The sequence below is a fragment of the Protopterus annectens genome, chromosome 17.part0 (assembly GCF_019279795.1).
Source record: "Protopterus annectens isolate FY-2018-M chromosome 17.part0, PAN1.0, whole genome shotgun sequence".
NCBI classification, from domain to species: Eukaryota; Metazoa; Chordata; order Ceratodontiformes; family Protopteridae; genus Protopterus; species Protopterus annectens.
Window position 1 is genome coordinate 120,258,922 of NC_056751.1, and position 22,784 is coordinate 120,281,705.

A 22,784-nucleotide genomic window follows, 5' to 3' on the forward strand; every position below is an offset into this window, starting at 1 on the left:
ATGGTAATGGTAATATAATAGCTCATGCTGCGGTGGTGGTGCTGCTGCGTTGTTTGCGTTGTTGCCTCCAGTTAGACGCCTCGCCTCTCGACAGATTCTCAGTTAACCGTGTGATTGTGTGTGATGATGGTGTTCGCTTGAAGGTGTTGTAGAAGCCAGCCCAGCATGTAACTCTGTAAAACTCTACTGTTAATCATTAGAGTTCCGCTGTGGCGGCTTTCAACCGAAAAAGCCGAAAGAGTTATAGAGCCCCCAACAAACAGCACTGTTCTCTCATAAACTATGTAATAAAAGCAATCCAGATGGTGGCACACAAACACAGGAGTAGCAGTGCTTTCACCAGTACAAGCCCATATGGAATCTGATACCTTCATTTCCATAATGTGGTTATGCACTTTGATCTACAGACATGGTACATGAGGTAGAAAGCTTTATGTGTTGCTCTATCCCATGGCTGCAAAGTAGGGGAATTTTAACAGACTATTTATATAGATCTTCGCCACAGCACCTGTTCATAAAGCACACCATTATTAATGTCAGTAGAGGGGAAAAAAAGTCAGGAATATTCCCATAGTTGGTATGTACAGCAATGCCTGACCCTGCACATGTTATTTTTCACATTTATGCACATTTTTCACACTATAATTTACACAGAACACTGTGGTGCATGGCCCTGCTGCTCTGTAGATTATCAGTGCTCTGTCTATACATGACTTATTTCTATGAGTTACACTACTGTCCAGACAATGTACCACACAGCTTGTATACAGACAGGTAGTGGAACTGCATACAATGTCGATGAATCATCTGGCCCTTACTTGCATTTTATCTGTCTCTGGCCTAGCACTCAAGTGTGGGGTAATTTACTGCACTGTTCTAACTTGTTGATACTTGTGAACCTCTGCTTTCCTTAAAAAAACAAAAAAACAAAAAAATCTTGCTTTTTTCCCACTTTTCTGAGATTTAAAAAAGTTCAGTTACAGATTTGCTGTTCTGAACTGTTTGTAAGTTTCTTGGAGGCCATTGTTTGCTTGGGCTAAAGGGAAGTCTCTGTGTTCATCAGTGGCAGTGATAAACACTGAGCAGCCTGCCTGCCCCTGTGGGAGTGGTTACTGCCTTTAAACTGTAGTTTTATTGGCCATTTTGGGTCAATTCCAAACTCCTTGATCTCCCTCTCTTAAAACCCGATTGCCTCGTGGTTTTGGCATCTTTTCGGACTTGCTGGCTGTTGGTGAAGCACCCACCAAAAGGAGGAAATGCTGAGAGAAGAAAGGAGCCACTTTTGAGATTTTAAGTATTTTGCTTCAGATTATTTGTTAAGTTTTTCTGCATTGCCGCCTACTTTTGAGCATTTTCTGGCTTGTTAAACTTGATTTCTGTGTTGGTAACTGTATTTAGAACATAACCTAGAGCTGATTACTGAATTTCCTGTGTGCACTTATTTTTAAAATCGTTTTTTTCTTAAAACTTGCATTTTATCTGTCTCTGGCCTAGCACTCAAGTGTGGGGTCATTTACTGCACTGTTCTAACTTGTTGATACTTGTGAACCTCTGATTTCCTTAAAAAAAAAAAAAAAAAAATCTTGCTTTTTTCCCACTTTTCTGAGATTTAAAAAAGTTCAGTTACAGATTTGCTGTTCTGAACTGTTTGTAAGTTTCTTGGAGGCCATTGTTTGCTTGGCCTAAAGGGAAGTCTCTGTGTTCATCAGTGGCAGTGGTAAACATTGAGCAGCCTGCCTGCCCCTGTGGGGGTGGTTACTGCCTTGAAACTGTAGTTTTATTGGCCATTTTGGGTCAATTCCTAACTCCTTGATATCCCTCTCTTAAAACCCGATTGCCTCGTGGTTTTGGCATTTTTTCTGACTTGTTGGCTGTTGGTGAAGCACCCACCAAGAGGAGAAAACGCTGAGAGAAGAAAGGAGCCACTTTTGAGATTTTAAGTATTTTGCTTCAGATTATTTGTTAAGTTTTTCTGCATTGCCACCTACTTTTGAGCATTTTCTGGCTTGTTAAACTTGATTTCTGTGTTGGTAACTGTATTTAGAACACAACCTAGAGCTGATTACTGAATTTCCTGTGTGCACTTATTTTTAAAATCGTTTTTTTTTTCTTAAAACTTGCATTTTATCTGTCTCTGGCCTAGCACTCAAGTGTGGGGTCATTTACTGCACTGTTCTAACTTGTTGATACTTGTGAACCTCTGCTTTCCTTAAAAAAAAAACAAAAAATCTTGCTTTTTTCCCACTTTTCTGAGATTTAAAAAAGTTCAGTTACAGATTTGCTGTTCTGAACTGTTTGTAAGTTTCTTGGAGGCCATTGTTTGCTTGGGCTAAAGGGAAGTCTCTGTGTTCATCAGTGGCAGTGATAAACACTGAGCAGCCTGCCTGCCCCTGTGGGAGTGGTCACTGCCTTTAAACTGCAGTTTTATTGGCCATTTTGGGTCAATTCCAAACTCCTTGATCTCCCTCTCTTAAAACCCTATTGCCTCGTGGTTTTGGCATCTTTTCGGACTTGTTGGCTATTGGTGAAGCACCCACCAAAAGGAGGAAATGCTGAGAGAAGAAAGGAGCCACTTTTGAGATTTTAAGTATTTTGCTTCAGATTATTTGTTAAGTTTTTCTGCATTGCCACCTACTTTTGAGCATTTTCTGGCTTGTTAAACTTGATTTCTGTGTTGGTAACTGTATTTAGAACACAACCTAGAGCTGATTACTGAATTTCCTGTGTGCACTTATTTTTAAAATCGTTTTTTTCTTAAAACTTGCATTTTATCTGTCTCTGGCCTAGCACTCAAGTGTGGGGTCATTTACTGCACTGTTCTAACTTGTTGATACTTGTGAACCTCTGCTTTCCTTAAAAAACAAAAAAACAAAAAATCTTGCTTTTTTCCCACTTTTCTGAGATTTAAAAAAGTTCAGTTACAGATTTGCTGTTCTGAACTGTTTGTAAGTTTCTTGGAGGCCATTGTTTGCTTGGGCTAAAGGGAAGTCTCTGTGTTCATCAGTGGCAGTGATAAACATTGAGCAGCCTGCCTGCCCCTGTGGGAGTGGTTACTGCCTTGAAACTGTAGTTTTATTGGCCATTTTGGGTAAATTCCAAACTCCTTGATCTCGCTCTCGTAAAACCCGATTCCCTCATGGTTTTGGCATCTTTTCAGACTTGTTGGCTGTTGGTGAAGCACCCACCAAGAGGAGGAAACACTGAGAGAAGAAAGGAGCCACTTTTGAGATTTTAAGTATTTTGCTTCAGATTATATTTTAAGTTTTTCTGCATTGCCACCTACTTTTGAGCATTTTCTGGCTTGTTAAACTTGATTTCTGTGTTGGTAACTGTATTTGGAACACAACCTAGAGCTGATTACTGAATTTCCTGTGTGCATTTATTTTTAAAATCGTTTTTTCTTAAAACTTGCATTTTATCTGTCTCTGGCCTAGCACTCAAGTGTGGGGTCATTTACTGCACTGTTGAAACTTGTTGATACTTGTGAACATCTGATTTCCTTAAAAAAAAAAAACAAAAATCTTGCTTTTTTTCACTTTTCTGAGATTTAAAAAAGTTCAGTTACAGATTTGCTGTTCTGAACTGTTTGTAAGTTTCTTGGAGGCAATTGTTTGCTTGGGCTAAATGGAAGTCTCTGTGTTCATCAGTGGCAGTGATAAACATTGAGCATCCTGCCTGCCCCTGTGGGAGTGGTTACTGCCTTTGAAACTGCAGTTTTATTGGCCATTTTGGGTCAATTCCAAACTCCTTGATCTCCCTCTCTTAAAACCCGATTGCCTCATGGTTTTGGCATCTTTTCGGACTTGTTGGCTGTTGGTGAAGCACCCACTAAGAGGAGAAAATGCTGAGAGAAGAAAGGAGCCACTTTTGAGATTTTAAGTATTTTTGCTTCAGATTATTTGTTAAGTTTTTCTGCATTGCCACCTACTTTTGAGCATTTTCTGGCTTGTTAAACTTGATTTCTGTGTTGGTAACTGTATTTAGAACACAACCTAGAGCTGATTACTGAATTTCCTGTGTGCACTTATTTTTAAAATCGCTTTTTTCTTAAAACTTGCATTTTATCTGTCTCTGGCCTAGCACTCAAGCGTGGGGTCATTTACTGCACTGTTCTAACTTGTTGATACTTGTGAACCTCTGCTTTCCTTAAAAAACAAAAAAACAAAAAAATCTTGCTTTTTTCCCACTTTTCTGAGATTTAAAAAAGTTCAGTTACAGATTTGCTGTTCTGAACTGTTTGTAAGTTTCTTGGAGGCCATTGTTTGCTTGGGCTAAAGGGAAGTCTCTGTGTTCATCAGTGGCAGTGATAAACATTGAGCAGCCTGCCTGCCCCCTGTGGGAGTGGTTACTGCCTTGAAACTGTAGTTTTATTGGCCATTTTGGGTCAATTCCAAACTCCTTGATCTCCCTCTCTTAAAACCCGATTGCCTCATGGTTTTGGCGTCTTTTCGGACTTGTTGGCTGTTGGTGAAGCACCCACCAAGAGGAGGAAACACTGAGAGAAGAAAGGAGCCACTTTTGAGATTTTAAGTATTTTGCTTCAGATTATTTGTTAAGTTTTTCTGCATTGCCGCCTACTTTTGAGCATTTTCTGGCTTGTTAAACTTTATTTCTGTGTTGGGAACTGTATTTAGAACACAACCTAGAGCTGATTACTGAATTTCCTGCGTGCACTTATTTTTAAAATCGTTTTTTTCTTAAAACTTGCATTTTATCTGTCTCTAGCCTAGCACTCAAGTGTGGGGTCATTTACTGCACTCTTCTAACTTGTTGATACTTGTGAATATCTGCTTTCCTTAAAAAAAACAAAACAACAAAAAAATCTTGCTTTTTTCCCACTTTTCTGAGATTTAAAAAAGATCAGTTACAGATTTGCTGTTCTGAACTGTTTGTAAGTTTCTTGGAGGCCATTGTTTGCTTGGGCTAAAGGGAAGTCTCTGTGTTCATCAGTGGCAGTGGTAAACATTGAGCAGCCTGCCTGCCCCTGTGGGGGTGGTTACTGCCTTGAAACTGGAGTTTTATTGGCCATTTTGGGTCAATTCCTAACTCCTTGATCTCCCTCTCTTAAAACCCGATTGCCTCGTGGTTTTGGCGTCTTTTCAGACTTGTTGGCTGTTGGTGAAGCACCCACCAAGAGGAGAAAACACTGAGAGAAGAAAGGAGCCACTTTTGAGATTTTTAAGTATTTTACTTCAGATTATTTGTTAAGTTTTTCTGCATTGCCGCCTACTTTTGAGCATTTTCTGGCTTGTTAAACTTGATTTCTGTGTTGGTAACTGTATTTAGAACACAACCTAGAGCTGATTACTGAATTTCCTGCGTGCACTTATTTTTAAAATCGTTTTTTTCTTAAAACTTGCAGTTTATCTGTCTCTGGCCCAACACTCAAGTGTGGGGTCATTTACTGCACTGTTCTAACTTGTTGATACTTGTGAACCTCTGCTTTCCTTAAAAAAACAAAAAAAAAAATCTTGCTTTTTTCCCACTTTTCTGAGATTTAAAAAAGTTCAGTTACAGATTTGCTGTTCTGAACTGTTTGTAAGTTTCTTGGAGGCCATTGTATGCTTGGGCTAAAGGGAAGTCTCTGTGTTCATCAGTGGCAGTGATAAACATTGAACAGCCTGCCTGCCCCCGTGGGAGTGGTTACTGCCTTGAAACTGTAGTTTTATTGGCCATTTTGGGTCAGTTCCAAACTCCTTGATCTCCCTCTCTTAAAACCCTCTTTTGTGCGGTTTTGCGCGTTTTTGCGCATAGCGCAACATCGGGCAGCGCCACCTAATTGGGTTTAAACTATTCCTGGCTCCACAAATTCTGCTCTTCACTTTTTCCCTTAGAACTGCTCTATCTCTCAAATTAAACACCATATTCTCATTCTAAGGTCCCTCACTGGTCCAAATAAGTAATCTTACAAGTTAGCACTAATAAACCATAAGCACTACTTACTCTTATACTCTCTACGATTACCTTGTCCCCTATTGGTCCATTTTAATTCAGTTCCCTATATTACTCTAGCATGTCCAAAGGTCAGTCAATGGTTTCCTCTCCAGTCCAGCTGGTGAATTTGGGAATTTTGATGCAATGCTACAACTGTCTCATGTACACGGACAACCCTCTCCTCCTCCAAACAGGTTCAAATATATGTGAGAGATGCAACCATATAGCCAAACTGGAGGCTGAGCTCTCATCTCAAAACTGGTGTAACCAGTCAGGAGGAGAAGGTAACCTCACACAACACAATTCCAGTATCACATAGTCCCACCACAACAGCGAACCAAACACATAAAAACACAAAAACATACTCGGAGGCTCTAAATAAAAATCTGCCTAAGCAACAGAGACCTCCAAAGCAGACATCCAAGCAAACGCTACCCCAAAACAAAACACGTACAACACATAGCACCCAAAGTCAGTGTGCCAAGCAGTCACAGCCCTTAAGGCTGATTAACACACCTGATACTCTTGTAATAGGTGACTCAATTGTCAGACACACTGACGTCCCGCTCACCAGGCTGAATAAAGAGAAGGTCACAGTGAGCTGCCTGTCGGGTGCTAGGATCTGCCACATAACGCAAGCACTCAGGTCATTCCAAAGCAAATACAAACATGACTCAGTCATTGTACATGCTGGCGTGAATGACCTGAGACGTACCTCCCTCGACTACATGAAAAGAGACATAGAGGAGCTCTCTGATCATGTAGCCCAGGCCGGTATAACCCTGACCTTGAGCAGCATCTTACCCTCACCTAGAATGATGCCACAGTATAAAGACAAAATTATCAATTTTAACAATTGGCTAAAATTTTGGTGTCATTCAAAGGGGATCCTGTGTCTGTCAGCCTGGGATGACATGCTCAACAAGCCACATTGCTTCGCTAGGGATGGCTTGCACCTGTCACCCCTGGGCTTTCAGATATTGGCAAAGGCTCTTGCCACCCCCATAGTGCCTTTTTTAGGCAAGGCTCAAAAGTCAAACCCACCTCCATAGATAGCACAAGGAACAAGAAACTAAGGGTAATGCTGCTAAACGCCAAAAGTCTTAACCTCAAGATGCATGCACTCGAAGCTCTCCTTAGTATGGAGAACATTGATATCTGTGCAGTGACAGAAACCTGGTTCAAGGCTCCAGAGAGCACCCCAGCACTACCAGGTTATACCTCATATCATGCTTTTCGTCCCCAAAACCAGGACCGAACCACAAAAGGAGGGGGAGTTTCCATATTTATCAAGGATATCCACACCTCCATGTTAGTGACATTGCACGAAGTATCGGAGACCATCCATGTGCAACTGACAGTGGGCAAGACTGCTTTTCAGTTTATAGCATCCTACAGACCACCCTCTCAAAGTCAGGAATCCCACTCGGCTTTCCTGAAAACATTGGAGAACATGAAGATTTCTCCGAACACCATTATATTGGGTGACTTCAACTACCCAAACATAGACTGGGAGCACTACTCAAGCCCCAGCACCTTAGCCCAAAGGTTCCTGGAATTTATGAACTCAAATGCTATGGAACAACTAGTCACCACTCCCACAAGAGGGGATAACATACTAGACCTGATCATTACCAACATGGGGACTCTATGCTCCATACCAGAAGTATATCCCTCATTGGTAAGATCAGACCATAAATTAATTTCACTGGATATATACATCCCGACCCCACCCCCAGCCCAGAAAACCACAGTGAAAAACTTCTCAAAAGTGAACTTCACACTTCTCAAAACTGAAGTGGAATCCTTCAAGGCCCCAGGGCCAGTGGAAATTACGGCCCAAACTGCAGAATCATATATAAACGCATTCTACGGACATCTCCAGGAATGCATGGATCATGCTATCCCAAATAAAATCAAGACCCAATCATCCAAAGGCAGGCATCCAGTCTGGTGGACCCCAGCCATAAATAAACTGTACAGCAGAATGAGGAAGCTACTACATGATAGAGCAAAATCCCTAAAAGGGAAGGCATCTCTGATCAGTACTAGCAAAAAATTACGATCCCTCATAAAATCCTCCAAGGCCAGCTTTGAGAGAAAAATTGCACAGGACACTAAAGACAATCATAAGGCTTTTTTCAGTTATGTTAGGAACCTGGGATGCAACTCCCAGACTTGTTCTGAGTTGATTCTAAACGACATAAAATACACTGAACCCACAGACATTGCCAATATCCTGGCAGACAGGTTCAGTGCAAACTTCTCCACCCCCCCCCCAAAAGAGCAAGTATCTATCCCGGCAGAGTGCAGCCTCCCAAACATCTATGATGCTCAGGTGAAGGCCGCCCTCTCCAAAGCAAAAAACACTGCTTCCATGGGACCAGATGGCGTCCCGGGTTGTGTCCTACATGAACTCCAAGAAGAACTAATCCCTCAAGTAAAACTGCTGTACAATCTCAGCCTCACTACAGGATATGTGCCCAAAGAATGGCGTACAGCAACAGTGGTCCCACTCCACAAAGGAGGCACCTCTACGGACCCTGGAAACTATCGCCCCATAAGCCTGACTAGCCTAGTCTGCAAGGCTATGGAGAGGATCATCATGGAACTCATAAACAAAGACATTGGGGACCTACAGACACTAGATCCTACCCAATTTGGCTTCGTCAAGGGCAGATCCTGCCTTTTGAACCTGGTCGACGTTTTCGAAACAGTCACCAAGGCCACAGATAAAGGGAAGGTAGTCCACACAGCCTATCTGGACCTCGCAAAGGCATTTGACACAATACCCCACTCGGGCATCATAGATAAGCTATCCAGCCTAAATATAAACCCCTATGTCACAAGATGGGTCGCAAACTGGCTCAAAGACAGAACCCACAGAGTCAGAGTTGCTGGAGCCATGTCAGACTCGAAACTGGTCACAAGTGGCGTCCCACAAGGTTCTGTCCTGGGACCTCTCTTGTTCGGTATTTACTTTTCTGAGGTACAGGCCAATGTGGGAGGACTATGGCTCACCAAGTTGGCAGATGACTGCAAACTGGGCGCCATAATCAACTCTCCAGCTGACACAAACATCCTTCTAAAAGGTCTCACAGAGACGGATAACTGGAACCAGAGCTATGGTCTAACGCTAAATGGAAAAAGTGTATAGTCATACCCTTTGGCAAAAACAATGTGCCCACAAATTACCACATAGGTGGTAACCCATTAAGTACAGAGAAAGTAATTAGGGATCGGGGACCCAAGTTGATAGCAATCTCTCCTTTGACAACCACATTGCCAAAGTGGTTAGAAAGACCTTCTACATAGCCCACCTCATCATGAAAGGATTCACATCTAGATCAAGAGAGGCAATCGTGCCCCTTTATTCATCCCTCATCAGGCCCATCATAGAATACAGTGCCCCCTTTGGGATGTACCTTACCCGACACCTGCAGCAATTAGAAAGACCCCAAAAGTACCTCACCAGGAGGATCAAAGGACTCAAACAGATGCCATATGCTGCTCGGTTAAAAAAACTCCAGCTCTACTCAGTTGCATACTGCCTACTTCGAGGCAATCTATGCCTGACATATAAAGCTATGTCCAACCCAGAATTAATGGACTTGCTCCACCTCAGTAAATCTAAATCCCTTAGAGCCACACGCTCGAGGGACTTGAACCTCAGCACAGAAATAAATAGAACATGCTGGAGGAACAGATTCATAACCCAGAGGCTCCCTTCGCTCTGGAATAGAATTCCAATTCACGTTAGGCAGAGCACCTCACTGACTCTCTTCAAGAAGAATCTTGATGAGTGGATGGGGGATCGTAGGTTTGTCCCGGGGATTACTTCCGTGTCACTATTAGACAGAGGCACAGTAAACTAAACTTTAAAAAGGGCACAGTATACTCAAATCAAGGGGTGGCGTAAGCCAAACACAATCGGGCTAGGCTTATAAATGCCCCAGGGCAGATAGCCTAGTATGAACCTATGAACCTATGAACTTAATATGGCAAATGCTAACAGGCAGAGAGCTTCGGCACTCCTTAATTGCTTGCCAGGCACCTCAGACCTGTGAGATTCATAGACCAGCATGAAACAGATGGGGTACTATATATCTGATGCCTACAAGGGGGAAGGAACATCAAGCACTTAGGCCTGACTATATATGTTGTATAAGACTCAGTATCTAGATCTACTGAGGCTACTCTAGCCAAAAATCTGAGCTCCAACCTTATACAATGGCCATGACTTAAGCCAGGGTTTAGCTGCTACTCTTGAGCTTGCAAAAGGTTCACTTGCTATATTTTCAATTTAATCCAGGATTACGGCAAGAATGTGTAAAACTGGATGTAGTTACTTTTATTTACTTTCCAATTTTATTGGTCTGTTTTTATTTTAGTTGGGTGGTTACATGTGCTAGTTTCTTAACTTTGTTTTTTCATATCTGACCTGAAGAAGGGCAAATTTAACCTGAAAGATTTTGTTGCCAGTGGTGATAAAGAATTTGTTATTATTCAAGTGGCTTCCTATATTTTTTCAGCAGTTTGACATTTTATGTCTGACCCGAACAAGGGCAAATTTAACCTTAATGTTTTTGTTATAAGCATTGATAAACTGTTTTTATTCAAATGGCATCTTGTTTATCATTTTAGACGGTGCTTCACTGGACAAGTGTATTGTTTTACACTGTCGCCTGAGGATTTGTAAATGTTATGCATATTCCAAGAGGAATTGTCACTGCACATGAATCCCATGTTTTAATAATAAAATAATGCTAAGAGTTCAGCGCCATAATATTTGAGTGTTAACACATCAATGCCATTTCTCATTTAAAACACATAAGTAGGTAGTCTGCAGGAAAACAATTCTATATAACACTACCACTATACCAACAGGAAGGCATGAACGTTAATGTCTAAAGGAGTTCCTCAAAAATACATAGTAACATTTGTACAATTTCTGTCTTGCAGGAAAAAGAAAACAAATTATTTTGTTGTATCGCTAGCATTTGCTGATCTTCTTGTTGCCATAGTAGTGATGCCATTTGCAACTATTGAACTAGTGAAAGGGAACTGGATATATGGTGACACGTTTTGTCTTGTCAGAACCTCCTTGGATGTCATGCTAACAACAGCTTCCATCTTACATCTGTGTTGCATAGCACTGGACAGGTAAGACTCCAGGCCCAGTTACTGCTTTAAAATTAATGTATATTTACTAACATGTTTAATTTGCTTTGACTTCTACATATTCAAGTGCCAAACTGTATACAAATTAATTGCAAGTAGTACCACTGAAATCAAATGATGGACTTTGTAATGAATGTTGAGATAGTCAAAGTGCAAGAGAGATTATTACATCTCAGCATCACAAACACACTGCAAGGTTCCCTCAGGGGTATGTTACAGGGAAGGGTATCTACTCTGGTGTGCATTATTCTGCATACCAAATACCATGAGGGGCTTACTGTGCCTAGCAACCTATGTTTTAGGGTTCATCTAAGTAAATTATTTTCTGAATGCAACTGTTGTTTTACATATACTTTTATCACTCCTTTTCAAAGCACTTGAAGGCTAGGCAAGAAACCAGAGACTCAAAAACACAAAAGAAGTTCATCCCATAACATTAAAAAGTAATAGCCATCTTGAATAAAGTACTTTGGAAAAATAGTTTTGCTTTTCATTGACACAAATTTGATGCTTAATCCGAGAAAATTCACATCCAGAAACTGGATGGTGTTCTGTCTAAAATATGACATGAAAGTTACACTCTTTCTCTTTATTCCTTCTGCCTTTACTTCTTGTGTCTTTAAAATCTCATATTTCTGAACTTGACATTGTGTTTGAGGGAGTAGAATTAAACAACTGTCTGCTTTTTTTGTTTACCATAGAATTGGGTCTTATATTTTAAGAATATCATATCTACTACATTTCCATGTTTTGGCTATCAGTGCTGGAGTACATAGGTCCATTTTCTGTCATTTAAAATGCAAAAGTATGCATAGCTTGATATTTTAATAGCTCATAATATTAATAAAATGTGCAGTGTTTAGTGGAATTGTCCTGGTATATGTTCCTTTTTATTACTTTGCTATTTAGCACGTGTTGCCCAATGAAAATGTGACAGCATTGTACCAGAAGGATGAAGTAGGTATATATTACAAAAAACATTTTCTGAATATCTGCATTTGCATTTGGTGGCTACATTAATTCAAATTATTTTTCTAGCAGAATAGGACAGCTTTTGTTTATCATTTGTGCATGAATTATTCAACTTGATTACTTTGGAATGTCAAATTCAGTCCATGAGTTGACAAATTTGTGTGAATTATTAGATGAATTTGTTCAAAACCTCATTTGTATCTGTTGCTAAAGAGCTTTATAAAAATAGTGGTGTTCAATATATAAATAGCACTGAGTGTTAAGTAAAGGAATAGTATCTTCTGTTTTATTAAGTGGTAACGTATGGCAAAGTAGTAAAAATGCTAAACTAAGTAAAGAAGAAGAAGATAAATGATAAAAATAATGGAAATTTGTATTCTGAATGCAAATATAATAAGAAAGACCACAGTGAAAAACTTCTCAAAAGCCGATTTCACACTTCTAAAAACTAGTGTGGTCTCCTTTAAGGCCCCTGAGCCAGTGGTAAACATTACTCAAACCGCTGAATCACTTATAAATGCCTTCTACCAGCACCTACAGGACTGCATGGATCAGGCAATCCCAAACAAAACTAAGACTCTCTGTACCAAAGGCAAGCATCCAGTCTGGTGGACCCCAGCCATAAACAAGCTCTACAACAAAAGGAGGAAGCTACTACAAGATAGAGCAAAATCCTTGAAAGGTAAGACACCTTTGATCATTATAAGTAAAAACTAAGAGCTCTCATAAAATCATCCAAGGCAAATTTTGAGAGAAAAATCGCCAAGGACTCTAAAGACAATCATAAGGCCTTCTTTAGCTATGTTAGAAACCTAGGAGGAAACTCCCAGATATGCTCAGAATTAGTTCAAAATGATGTGAAAATTACTGAACCTACACACATTGCTAACATACTGGCTGACAGGTTCAGTGCAAACTTCTCCCTCCCCAAAAGGAGAGATATCTATTCCAGAGGATTGTAGCCCCCAAACATCTCCAACGCCCAGGTGAGAACTGCCCTCACTAAGGCAAAACACAGCATCCATGGGACCAGATGGTGTCCCCGGCTGTGTGCTTCATGAACTCAACGAATTAAACCCACAGTTAGGACAGCTGTTTAATCTTAGCCTCACCTCAGGATCCAAGGAGTGGCGCGCGACTGTGGTCCCACTTCATAAGGGCGGTGCCTCCACAGACCCTGGAAATTACCACCCCATTAGCTTGACAAGCCTTATCTGCAAAGCCATGGAGAGGATCATAATGGAACTCATAAATAAAGACATAGGGAACTTGCAGACTTTGGATCCAACCCAGTTTGGCTTTGTCAAAGGCAGATCCTGCCTCTTAAACTTGGTTGACTTTTCGAGACAGTCACCAAGGCCATTGATGAGGAAAGGCAGTCCATACAGCCTACCTCGACCTGGCAAAGGCCTTGACACAATACCCCACTCAGGTATCATCGAAAAACTCATCAGCTTGAATGTAAACCCATACATCACAAGATGGGTTGCAAACTGGCTAAGCGACAGAACCCACAGGGTCAGAGTTGCTGGAGCCATGTCAGACTCAAAGCCTGTCACAAGTGGTGTCCCACAGGGCTCAGTCCTGGGTCCACTCTTGTTCGGCATCTACTTTTCTGAAGTACAAGCAAACACAGGAGGGTTATGGCTGACAAAGTTTGCAGATGACTGCAAACTGGCCATAGTCGAAAACACATCTGACACAGATATCCTCCAGAAGGGCCTCACAGAAATGGATAACTGGTGCCAGAGCCATGGCCTGAAGTTAAACGCCAAAAATGCATAGTCATACCCTTCGGAAAAACAAGGTTACCCCTAGCTACCATATAGGTGGCAATCCACTGAGCACAGAAAAAGTCATCAGGGATCTGGGGACCCAAGTTGACAGTAGCCTTTCGTTTGACACTCATGTTGCTAAAGTAGTTAGGAAAACCTTCTATATCGCCCACCTGATCATGAAGGGATTCACACCTAGATCAAGGGAGGTCATCGTCCCCCTGTACTCATCACTCATTAGACCTATGATTGAGTACAATGCCCCGTTCGCAATGTATCTGACCAGACACCTGATGCAGCTTGAAAGGCCCCAAAAGTTCCTCACCAAAAGGATAAAGGGTCTCAAAAATATGTCTTATGCTGCCCGACTGAAAGAACTCCAGCTCTATTCAGTCTCATACCGCTTGCTCAGAGGTGACCTGTGCCTGACATATAAGGCCATGTCAAACCCAGATTTGATGAATATGCTTCACCTCAAAAAATCTAGATCCCTCAGAACCACAAGGGCGGGAGACTTAAACCTTGACACGGTTATAAATAGAAGGTGCTGGAGGGACAGATTCATCACCCAGAGACTCCCTATGCTGTGGAACAAAATCCCGGTACATGTGAGGCAGAGCAGCTGGCCTTGTTCAAGAGGAATCTTGACCAATGGATGGGAGATCGCAGATATACCCCAGGGATTACTTCAGTGTCACTGCGTGACAGAGGCACAGAAAAATGATAGGCATAGTTTTTATTCAAACTAAAGGGGTGGCGAAAGCCACATAACTATGGGCTAGGCTTATAAATGCCCTTGGGCAGATAGCCTAGTATGAACCTATGAACCTATGAACCTATATCTACTCAGCATTCACAAATGATCAGAGAGGTATTTCAAACAATCAGAAATCTGAATTAGAGAGTTTCTGACATAGCAAACTGAAAAAAAAAGAGAAATAATTCAATGGCTAAATTGTCCTTAAAAATGATAAGTCACTAAATTAGGCTGGCTTGGCTCATGAGTGTTATGGAATTTCTACTTATTTATATATTTGTCTATGTATACATATATACATATATTTATTTGGTTAGTTATTTATTTCATTGACATTTACTTACCAAAAAAGTCTGACTTGCCAATAACTCCTTTCTGTAGAAGCCTGAGAAGAAAAGTAGACAGTTCAAACGTAATATATACATACAAAAACAATATCTGCAATAGCCATATATGAGTTGTGTACACAGGGCATGAGTACAATCAAATAAATATTCCAAGTAATACATGCCATAGGTCGGGAAGAATAGACCCCATATATTAGAAGGAAGAAATGCTGCAATAATGAAGCTAGAAGAAGAAAAACTGTGATAGCTTGGTTAATTCAAATGTATTCCTATGCATTATGCAGGATGTAGGAGAGGAAATGGATTATAAGAAGGAGAGAAGGTAGTGTTTAATAACTCTTGAAAGGCAAATATTATTTGAGAAGGTGTGAGAGGTTTTGCAGAAAAGAGGAAGTAAAAAGAAAAGAACAGATAGATGGGGAGGAGGTTTGTTACCAAGGGAAATTTAAAGGATGAGAAAAGAAATAGTGAGATGTGGCGAAAGGATATTAAGATGCTCATATGGGGAGTTAGGCTCCAGCAAAACCATAAAAATAAACCCAGCAAATTCTGGTCAGTCATAAACAAAATACTCCATCCAGGACATAAAACTAACGCAAACCTTCTACCAGACAACCCCCTCTGGAAACTGCTACCCGATTTAGTGACTATTTCATAAATACCATATCCACCTTAAATAAAGCCAACCCCACACAGGCCACCACCACCTCAGGTAACCCCAGTATTGCTACACGTATCTTTTCCTTCAAATCTGTCCCTACTTCCCTCATAAAATTAACAAATGTAAACCATGCACACCCTGAGTGGAGTACCTAAAAATAGCTACAGGTACCATGGCATATCCAGTTTCCATTCTCATCAATTGTCCCATAAAAGAATCCCATGTCACATGTTGCATTGGGAATTGTGCAAACATTACAATATAGAAGTAGCTGAGAAACACTGGAAACATGAGCTACAAAGCATTATAGAGAATGATGAAGTGCATATCACATAGGATCACCCATTACCAACAATTCAAAAAATAAATACAAGAAAACCAGATAAGATATAGTAGTCCATGAAAAAAAATAAATAAAAGTAGCTTTAATCACTGAACTTGCTAAACCTAGCAGTTACAGTGTCTCACAGAGAGAGAGAGAGAGACTCAAAGTCATATAATAGCAGAATTTGCAAGGAGAAATGAGAGCAATGTGGAAGAAAGATACCCAGACAGTTTCAATAGTAGTAGGAGCAATGGTACTCATAAAAAAAGAATTTACAGTCATATTTAGATATGCAACCAATATATTTAACTTGATGTGAATAGCAGAAGGAGTCACGTTTGGGCATACTGCGTGTGCTGCAAACAGCATGTTTGGCTAACATCAGAGACTGAAGCAATACTACCCTCATGAACTTAATCATACCCTGACTGTGGTTCATTATCATCATGGTATTGGAAACCCAAAAGATCTGGAGAAATTAAATAAAGTGATTCCCATGTCCCAACAATCTGAAAACACTCTCACGTTACTCCTCTTCACAAAGGAGAGAACTCATCAGACATCTCTAACTTTAATAATGCAAAACCCCGTAGTACACACATATGGCAATAGTGCAAGGCCAAAAAAAACACCAGCACAAACAATGGTGAATATAATTAGCTGTTTAATCCAATAATAAAAACCAGTACAAAAGAACTTGCATACTGGTTTTGACAAAAGCTTTCTTCAGTGTAAAATACAAAAACTTTCATCCCATAGTTATACTGTCACCTCTTGCTAAACTACTAGAGATGTGCATTCATAAACAACTCCTTAAATATCTTCACCAACAACGACTCTTCTTTCCAACTCAGTGTGGTTTCTACCCTGCCCAAAGAATCACCACTGCCTTTATATCATTTACTGGCACCATTAACAAAACTAGAGATAACAGTAAATTTACATCTCCCATGTTTTTCGATCTATCTAAACTCTTCAGCATCATCTCCCATACCAAACTCCTACAGCAACTGTCTTTAACTTCTCTCAAATGGTCTCATAGCTTCCTCTCTAAAAGTCAACAATAAGTCAAACAGCTCAATACCCTGTCTCCTTCTTTATCAGTCTCTATAGGAGTCCCCAGGGCTCCATTCTCAGCCCCCTCCTATTCAATATGTTCACCAACAACCTCCAGACTTCATCACAGCATGCCTCCCTAATCCATTACACTGATGACTCCACCCTTATCTACACCTCCGCTAATCTAGCCCACTTACAAAATATAACCCAGTAGACCTTCAACTCTACTGAAAAATGCCTTAACAATGCTCAGCTGCAACTTAACTCTAAAAAACTAAACTTCTCCTTTTTAACAAATTCCCATACCCATCATAAACAGAATTTCAAAATCACATAACTAAATAACCCTGTAATTGATGAAGTCTCTAACATTGAACTCCTAGGTTTATAATAGACGACAAACTTAAATTTGACTTACAAAACTGGCTTGTTATAGATCTAAATTATTTCTCACTAGCTCTGCTAAAGATGCGATTGTCTCCTCCTACCTACTTCCTATGTTAATCTCACATCCCCAATATTCACTAATCTACAGACTTCCATTCTTATCAAATTAGAACAATACTACCACAAAATTGCCCACTTTGCTATTGGTAAATCTTATAATACTCATCGCTGCTTTGCGCTACAAGAATTAAACTGGCTAGAACTGCAACATTACCTCAGCTTTACTTAACTTGTTTACTCAACTTGTAACAGCCTACAAAATCCTGAATAAACCTTCCAATTGCCCCACCCTGGCTACTAACCTACAAAGTGATGTAGTAACTCACACTCAGAGTGACAAAAATCTACTCTCTGTCTACAAACAAGACAAGTAATTAGGTATTAGTCTTTGCTACAACCAGGTAGCTAAAACTTGGAACTCAGTCAACATGCTCATCAGAAACTCCCCAAATATTCCTGTTTTCAAAACCTCTTTAAAATGTCACATTTGTAATAACTGGTTCTGCTTCTCCTATTTCCAAGCTGATAAAAATGATGTATCTCACTGTACTCATACCTACACAGTCCACTATCACCTGCCCCACCTGGTAACACCCACTTACTAACTACTTTTATCCAGTCATATCTCTCACTCACCTCACCCTTTTTCACCCCCACCAGTTTTTTTTTTTTTTTTTTCCAATAAATTTTTATTCAATTTATAAAACAGACATTTAGGAGTTTTGTACATATAAGTAGAATTGAATAGGAATATTGCAACTCATAACTAAAAGACAATCATTCAGGAGAGTTTACATATAACAATAATAATAAAACATTACTAAATATATACACTATATACAAGTTAGGTATCCTGAACAGATAAAGAGAAAAGAGAAAAAAAAAAAAAAAAAACATTGTAAGAAAAATACCATCATGAAACAATACTCAATGTGATGACATTAACTATTGATAATATTTAACACTTTTTCTAATACCAAATTCTTTAATGCCTTTTTATTTGGACTTCTAACTATGTTCCCCTGTGCATCAATATATGAATAAGCCATTTTTTGAAAGGTTGTCCAATTTAGTTTGGTGCGATCAAGCCAATTTTGTGTAATGTAAAGTTTTAATAAAGAGCAAATAAAAATGATAACATGAGTGTCTAATTTAGATAAATGCGTTAAAGGAATATGAAGAATGGCAAATTCCCAGGACAACGTAGATTTATGGTATCCCATTCTTTGTAGTCTGACTTTCAGAGAAGTCCATAATCTATGAGAAAAATGACAATACCACAGAATATGAAGTAGATCAGCTTGGGGATGATAACAACAAGAGCATGATGAAGATTTGTTTGGATTGAATTTATTTAATTTATAAAGGGTATAATAGGCATCATTATAAATCATTAATTGCGTATATAATAGTTTTTTGAAAGGGATAAATTCCTTTGTATGTCTGATAGCCAAAAGTTTTTGAGACTCAGAAATCTTAGAATTATAATTCAGCCATGTATTAGATAAAAGACAATTGTTTTCTGTCGTTAAGCTCTTTATCAACTTGTAGGAATTTGAGAGCATTTTATCTGATGAAGATATCATTTTGATAATTGTGTTGAGATTATTCATTTGAAGTTCTGTTGGGTCTATACATAAAAACTTACTTTTGATTATTTGTCTTAATTGACGAAGAATAGGTGAATAGTTCCAATTAACTTTCAGTGACCCACGCCAATCAGGTAAAGGAAGGTCAAGATGTTTCAAGATGTCTCCAATTTTTAGATTTTTTATAAGAGGATATTTTGTTAAGTCAAAAGGTTTATTATCAATCATTATATTTGGGTTTAGATGAATTGGTTGTATATAATGAGAAATCTTATCTAAATTGCACATTTTTAGTAAAGATTGAAAAGCATTAATCTTTTGCTTAATAAAGATGGATAAATTTTTGGTACAAATGTTGTCCAAAGAGATAAAGGGAAGAGCTTCTGGATTTATATTTTTTGAAATGATGTATTTATACCATATTTCCATCCATAAAGAGTGATTTATATGAGTAATATTTTTGAAATTAGATATGGTGAAGAGTTTGTTGGATGAAACTATCAGATAATAGAGATACAAGTTAGGAAGACCCAGACCCCCTTTGTCCTTAGAAACTGATAGTCTGGAATATGAAATTCTGACAGATTTGGGGAACCATAAAAATTTAGCCAAAGCCTTGTTTACATAGTCAAAGAAAGATTTCGGAATTATCTGATCAGATGACATAAATTGATAAAGGAATTTAGGCAAAATATTCATTTTAATTATCGCAGCTTTTGATAAAAGCGAAAGATTTAGAAGCTGCCATCTATTTATATCAGATAAGATCAAATTCCAAATTTTATGTATATTATTTTGAGAAGATGATTTATTATTGTGCTCTAAGTTGATAATATTTTATATTATAGGTAAACTGGAACTGATGGTCTGAAAACAGACATGTATTATGTACCAAATGATTTAAAGGAAATATATAGGTTTTGGAAGAGTTTAAGAGATAATTCGAAACTGAAGAGAAGTAATTAATAGAGTTAGTTATTTTTCTATAGTCAGAAATAGGAGTTTGAAAGTAAATTATTAGGTCATCAGCAAAGGCTGAGAAATAAATTTTGGTATTAAGTATTCTAGGGACATTGTGAAAAGTATTTTGAATAATATATAACAATAAAGGTTCTAAATAAATATTAAAGAGAAAAGGAGACAGTGGACATCCTTGTCTTGTTCCTCTAGTAATCTTTATAGGAGATGAAAAATGTCCATTAATGTAGAGTCTAGTATACATGTTTTTGTATAATATTTTAATGAAGTTTAAGAAGAATGTAGGAATATTAAAACAAGACATGGTCTGAAAAAGAAAATTCCAAGAGACTCTGTCAAAAGCATTTGATGCATCCATGATCAGTGCATATATTGGGTTTGCTTCTTTTTTAATAAGGTGAATTATAGACTCTAAGGACAATGTGTTGTCCCAAGCATGTCTGAGAGACATGAAACCAGATTGATCTTTAGAGATAATTGAGGGTAAAATTTTTTTCAATCTATTAGCTAAGATAGATGATAAAATCTTAATATCTATATTTATTAAAAAGATAGATGATAAAATCTTAATATCTATATTTATTAAAGAAATGGGTCTATAGTTAGCTGGGTCAGATTTTTCTTTATTACTTTTCAAAATTAAGATAGTTTTAGAAGTATTCCAATGAATATCTGAGATGTCATTGAGTCTTATATAGTTATACACCTTGAAAAGAAAGGGAAGAATTACCATTTTAAAGGTTTTGAAGAATTCCGGAGTGAATCCGTCCGGACCAGGAGATTTAGCTGATTTAAGATTGTCAATTGAATCTGAGATTTCTTGTAGGGATATAGGTGCTGAAAGTAAACTTTGTTGGCTATCATTTAGTTTAGGAAACTGCAGAGAATCTAAGAAGGTTTCTATGTTATTCTCATTACCAAAATTAGGAGAATTTGAATATAAGTCAGTAAAAAGAGTAGTAAAGAGTTGAATAATTTCTTCATCTGTGTTATATAATCTATTATTATAAGACAAAGATGATATTTTTGGTCTATTAATGTTAATTTTAATAATTCTGGCTAGTAGTTTAGAGGGAACCTGAGCCCATTCTGAGTATGAAGCAAGTAATTTTTGTTCAGCTAAAGATAGATTATGTTGATGAAGCAAAATTAAATCTTTCTGATCTTCAAGAATTTGTTTTTCTATAGAGTAATCATATTTCATTCTAAGTTGTTTTTCCAGGGATAGAATTCTAGATTTTAAAAACTCCTCTTTCTTAGAGTAAAGTTTTTTAAAATAGGCCGCTTTACTGATAAATAGACCTCTTAATCTCGTTTTACAAGCTGCCCATTGAATGTCATAAGGGATATCTGATGTTTCCAAATTGGCCTCCATTTCATGTAAAATTTCGGAACATTGTTTACAAATTTCTTCATTATGTAGTAAATTGTTATTTAAAGACCATTTGTTCATATTGCATTTATTTTTAATGTTGTTATTTATGTTTAGATTTAACAGAATTCTTGAGTGATCAGAAAAGAATCTAGGTTCAATATTAAAATCTAAAATATATTTTGAGATAGAATCAGAAATTAGAAAAAAATCCAATCTGGACCATGAATGGTAACATTTAGAGTAGCATGTATAAATATCACTTCTATTTGGGATTTTAACAGTATGTATTGGGTCCATTAAACTATAGTCTTCCATCAAATCATTAAGAGCCATAGTTTATTGATAGTTGTCAGAGACAGCAGAGTGAGAACGATCAATTTCTGGGTTTATTACTGCATTCCAATCTCCACCTACTATAATATAGTGGTCTTTATATGATGTGAGAATTTTATGAATCTTTAAAATAAACAAATGTTGTGAATTACATGGGCCATATATATTTAAAACTAAAAGAGGTTTATCAAGACCATGAATGGAAGTAGTAAATAAACACCATCTACCATCATTATCGAATTTCTCATCTATAATGTTCCCCAAAAATTTTTGCTTAATAATTATTGCTACTCCTCTGGAATTCGATGAATCTCCTGAAGCTACAATCTTCCTAATCCATTTTTTGTTAGTCTCTTTATTCCAATCAAGACGAGGAATATGGGATTCCTGAATAAAACAAATATTGGCTTGTGACTTGAAAATCAAATGGAACAATAATGACTTTTTTGTTTTGTCTTGAATACCTCTAACGTTCCAGGAATCTAATATTAAGTCAATTGGCATATTCTAAGCTTACCATTATCATTGATACTGCCCAGAAACCACAGATTAGAGTCCAAACCACAATTAAATCAGTACATTTGGAAAAGCTAAAAAAAACAGATTTTAATTGAACAGTATTTAAATATGACATCACATTAATAAAAATCTCCTGTAAAAGAAAAATAATATCAAAAGTATTATAAGAATTATTTATATCCTTTATCCTAACCCTAGTGCCTACCCACCAAACACCTAATGATAAAGGAAGATGAAATGTAAATAAATTAAATGGTGAAATTTTAGATCGTAAAAGTATGAAATTTGTATAAAGAATACTCCATATTAACCTAACAAAAATTAAAATCAGTAATACATTACTAAACCTATTTACAATACAAGCTAAATTCAAGATGTCCAACATATTCAATCCCTACTTAATATAATTAACTACAAGCTCCTATTTTTAGGAAAAACTATATAGTGATAAATGAATTTCCTCAAGTATTTAACATACCAGTTATAGCGAATATTTATGATAAGAATCCAACATATTTGAAATAACATATAT

At 38.0% G+C, this 22,784-nt stretch overlaps 1 protein-coding gene across 1 annotated transcript in view; it reads left to right on the plus strand.

Moving 5' to 3' along the window:
- LOC122791409 (5-hydroxytryptamine receptor 4-like) overlaps positions 1-22,784 on the plus strand; it is a 449,172-nt gene that overhangs the window by 158,428 nt on the left and 267,960 nt on the right. Inside the window, exon 3 of the mRNA XM_044059157.1 lies at positions 10,897-11,097. Coding sequence (XP_043915092.1) covers positions 10,897-11,097 — 201 coding nt within the window. The remainder of the gene's footprint in view (positions 1-10,896; positions 11,098-22,784) is intronic.